This window comes from Solanum verrucosum, unplaced genomic scaffold (genome assembly GCF_900185275.1).
Source record: "Solanum verrucosum unplaced genomic scaffold, falcon-dt-bn FXZP01000103.1, whole genome shotgun sequence".
Taxonomy (NCBI): Eukaryota; Viridiplantae; Streptophyta; class Magnoliopsida; order Solanales; family Solanaceae; genus Solanum; species Solanum verrucosum.
In genome coordinates, this window is record NW_026020048.1 from 3,151,481 (window position 1) to 3,156,245 (window position 4,765).

A 4,765-nucleotide genomic window follows, 5' to 3' on the forward strand; every position below is an offset into this window, starting at 1 on the left:
CAGTTTAGTTTTCAAATACAAGTCGTTACTTTGTTCATTTTCTTTCAGTTTCAATTGGATTTAGATCTTAAAATTTTAAAAGCTTTATAAAATTGACTATTGTTTAAATAAGTATCCTAAATACGGTTACTTGTGCACTGGGCCCTTTCATGGAGGGCCAATTTCTCATGATGGATTGATTACATAATCTTTTCAATTGATTGGGCTCTTTCTTTTGTGGGCTTTATAAGAAAGAAGCCCAGACAATTATTTTGTATTTTGAGTACATTTGTTGTGTGAGATTAATTTTTTCTTCCCAACTGTATGTTATGTAAGATGTTCAAGGACTTGATATTGGTCTTTTACTGTAATTCCATACTGTGCAATTTTTAGTGTTCTATAGTGCAGATTTAACTTGTAAAAGTTCTCCAAACTTCTCAGGCAATGAAGTCAAATATTGCAAAGGCTAAATATTTTATATTTGTAAGTTTAACTTTCAATTTACTATTAATATTAATATGATCTTATAGCTATAGAAACGGCATGGCATGTTTAAAATTATAATGTTCAAAGGTTTTCTTTGACATGTGCCAAAGTAACTGTTCTTTCTAAAAATTGTGTTTCCATTCAAACATCATTGTATAAACTTATTTGGATGAAGTACAATTCAGTGTTCAATAGCCAAAAGTTACCATTTGAAACTAACATCACAAAGCGTAGAACTATCTGAAGAGGGGAAATGGAGTCATTTTCTAGTGTAACAAACCAATGGAGACTCAAATAATTAATTGGAAAGAAAGTTAAAATGAGTTTATAAGTTAGCCTTTTGATTTAGTTATTTCCTTCGAACTCCTAACCATCATAGTAATCGTGCAACATTTTATCCTAAGAAAACTCAATTATGACATTGAACTAATACCCATTGACAAAAACTCGACTGCTTAATCACTCAAATTTTGTCTCAATGGAGAAAATAACGAGAAAAATGATCTTTTATGACCACTTACAAATTGAATAGATTTTTTTTTTTTAACTCTTTTCAGATTTCTTACATGTAAAAATGAAAATACCATATAAAATGGACATAAAAGTAAAAATAAATTTGTAAAAAGAATTACAAAAAAAACATTTCTCCCGTAAAAAAAAAAAAGAAATATCTCAGAATCACAAATGAAGTGAGGAATATTCGAGCAGAGAAGTCAATCAATAGGGTCACTATGAGAGACCTTACACTGATGACCGCAAACATTCTCATCAATGATCACACCCTTTAGGAAAAAGGTCCAAATATGTAATTCAAAATTTGTGAAATATTGGGGCATTATAATATTACTCCAAATATATCTTTATTTACTAACAAAAGCTTTCCAACACATGAACATTTTTAAAAAAAAAAATTGCTCTTGAACTACACGAAATAATTTGATTAACCATTATTTCATTTTCTATCAGAATAAATACCTACTTAATAGGACTGATATTTGAATTATGATCTTTCATAATTTGAGTGCGTTTGTCATAAATGAATTAATATTTTTACAAAAAAAAATATAAGTAGGAAAATAAAAAAATCTTACTCTAGTTTCCATAATAGCAAATGAAAAGTTTTTCTTTCATTCACAACCGCAATCTCAACGGTCTAAATCCTTATCCTAAAACCTGATCCGATTGCTCCTTCCCTCCACCTCTCATTCCCTCCTTCTCCCTTCACCCCACACCACCAAACACCCAAGATTTCCACCATTCTGATAAGAATCAAAAAGAACCTCAAACAAAAACCCAATCTTTATCTCTCCCACTTCCCTCTTTGGCTGGCTTCTTTGCTCCTCCATAGCAGCCACATTCCTGAGCTAAAAAAAAAAAAAAACATGTCTTGTTCAAATTTGACAATGTTGGTGTCCTCAAAACCATCTCTTTCTGACTCCTCTGCGCTTTCCTTCCGCTCTGCTGTCAGCTCTTTTCAGCTTCCTAACCACAACTCATCAGGCCCTTCAAACCCCTCAAGATCATCATCAGTTATCCCTGTTCAATGTGGTCTCCGTGATCTGCGTGATCGAATTGACTCTGTCAAGAACACACAGAAGATTACTGAGGCTATGAAGCTTGTGGCTGCTGCTAAAGTCAGAAGAGCACAAGAAGCTGTTGTGGGTGCTAGGCCTTTCTCTGAGACTTTGGTTGAGGTACTTTACAACATCAATGAGCAGCTTCAGACAGATGACATTGATGTACCACTCACCAAAGTAAGACCCGTCAAGAAAGTGGCTTTGGTTGTTGTCACCGGTGACCGTGGTCTTTGTGGTGGTTTTAACAACTATATCATCAAAAAAGCTGAGGCCAGGATTAGAGATTTGAAAGCTCTTGGCATTGATTACACTATTATCAGTGTTGGGAAAAAGGGTAATTCTTATTTCCTCCGAAGGCCTTACATCCCTGTAGATAAATTTCTTGAAGGAAGCAATCTGCCCACTGCTAAAGATGCTCAGGCCATTGCTGATGATGTTTTCTCACTTTTTGTGAGTGAAGAGGTTGACAAAGTTGAGCTTCTCTACACAAAGTTTGTGTCTTTAGTGAAATCTGAGCCAGTCATTCACACCCTGCTTCCATTGTCACCAAAGGGAGAGATTTGTGACATCAATGGGAACTGTGTTGATGCAGCTGAAGATGAGTTCTTTAGGTTGACAACAAAGGAAGGGAAATTGACAGTGGAAAGAGATGTCATGAGGACTAAGACAACTGATTTTTCAGCAATCTTGCAATTCGAGCAGGACCCTGTTCAGATTCTTGATGCCTTGCTGCCACTTTACTTGAACAGTCAAATCCTCAGGGCATTGCAGGAGTCATTAGCCAGTGAGCTTGCTTCTAGGATGAGTGCCATGAGCAGTGCAACAGATAATGCATCTGAATTGAAGAAGAATCTATCTAGAGTGTACAACAGACAGCGTCAGGCAAAGATTACGGGAGAAATATTGGAGATTGTTGCTGGAGCAGATGCCTTGATTTAAGCATATCCCCTGCAATTGTGCTTCTCTGTAGGTACAATAATGAAGTCTAGACAATTTTTATTTTCTGCTTCTCAACCTCGTACAGACTTTGTGCACAAGACGAGAACCACATTATATTTTGTACACAAGGCCAGACCAAACCTATATTTGTATGTCAATTTTTTTCTGCTATATTTGTAAAACATGAATTACTGAAAGCCTGAAATCTTCAATCCCTCATATAGCTTTTCTACTTGATAGTGTCAAACTGTATAGACCAGTTAAAGAACTCATATCATAGTATAGTGTAACCTGTCTTTATAGTTTCACCAAGAAATACATACATAGATTTAATATGGATACACCACAAGTCTAGCAGAATAGACTGATTTCATCAATCACTTTTAGAATCTGGCTTAAGTTTTCATGAATTTCCCCCCTTCTAAGTCTTGATGATAAAACTGCAGCACTGTAAGATGATCTGCTATGAGATTCGATAGGACAATGAGTATACATTGCGAACTTCATCTTTGACCTTAGTCTCTTCCATTTATTGGTAGATGTAGGAATATTCTTTAGATAAAGCCTAAAGGTTGAATCATGCCAGAGTGATTTCTCTCCCATTTTAAACATGTTATATGTTTAAACATTTAGAACTGTTCAAAGGTCAATCATTGTTCTAGTAAAGCTCAACTTTTGATCCTTCTTCCAAGCTTTTCCCTTCAATTGGCATGCAATTGATTTCTTGTGTTGATTATTGTACGAGGGTTATTCTCTGATAACTAAATCCGGAACAGTTATTACTAAGGAAATAAAAGTTGGGAGAGCAGGCGGCTGACTCTAATGTATATGCTGATGCTACTACAGCATAGTAATTACTATATGGATCAACAGAATTTGATCAACGTCAAAAACAGAGTAAGAACTGCCTGGAAATTCAGGAGTGCTGCTCAACTTTCACCACCGTGGAAAACAATGTAATGACTTTCTAATTAGATCTGTACCTATTTAGAACAAAAGGAACTTCATTAAGCTACCACATCTCAAAATTTGCATTAAGGAGCTAGAATTATAGAAACCAATCAAGTGATGAAGTTAAGATTTATAAGTTAAATGAGAAATTCAGAGACCAGAACAAACCATGAAATTATTTCCTCACAAGGTCATTACACAAGAAAATGCATTTAAGGCCAGGGGCAATGAAACCTGTCTTGCCATGTCGCTCCCACATACACACAAGGAGTATCAGGAAATCATTATACATTACTTCAGTATTAAAGTTTCTTATATAGTGAAAAGATACTTCAGACAGCTATCTCCAAGGGTAGCTGTAAATGTTTTTCCACAAACTAACAATTGGATAACTTCTAGAGGAATCTACCATAAGTATTTCTACATTGCCTTCTTAACTTAAGCTAGTGGAGTATTAACTAATCACTAATGTTTTTATAGCTGTCTTTATAGTTTGTCAACCAAGGAGAGATCCACTGGTATGCCCTACATTCTGTTCTCATTTGCTCTCTTCTGAAAATGTTAATATTCCACTATTTTCATCCTTACTAGCATGCCTGAAGATTCGAATTGCTTGACTGACATAATTATGAGATTTAAGTGAAGAACAAAATAAATCACATAGAATTAGATGTCAGCCTCCAAACCATTTCAACTTCTGGAAAGATGATTAATTAATTAACTGAATTGGCAGGAAATTGGAAAACCTAGTGGGAAACTATGTTTGATGAAGAGTATAGCAGAGTATATGTTTCTCCTTCGAACTTGCGTCTATGCTCAGATTCATGAATCTA

At 35.1% G+C, this 4,765-nt stretch overlaps 1 protein-coding gene across 1 annotated transcript; it reads left to right on the plus strand.

Annotated features, from left to right (window-relative positions):
- Positions 1-1,599: 1,599 nt before the first annotated feature.
- On the plus strand, positions 1,600-3,213 carry LOC125823001 (ATP synthase gamma chain, chloroplastic). The gene has a single exon (XM_049502453.1). The coding sequence runs from the start codon at positions 1,848-1,850 to the stop codon at positions 2,979-2,981; it is 1,134 nt and encodes a 377-aa protein (XP_049358410.1). The 5' UTR covers positions 1,600-1,847; the 3' UTR covers positions 2,982-3,213.
- The last annotated feature ends 1,552 nt before the right edge of the window (positions 3,214-4,765 follow it).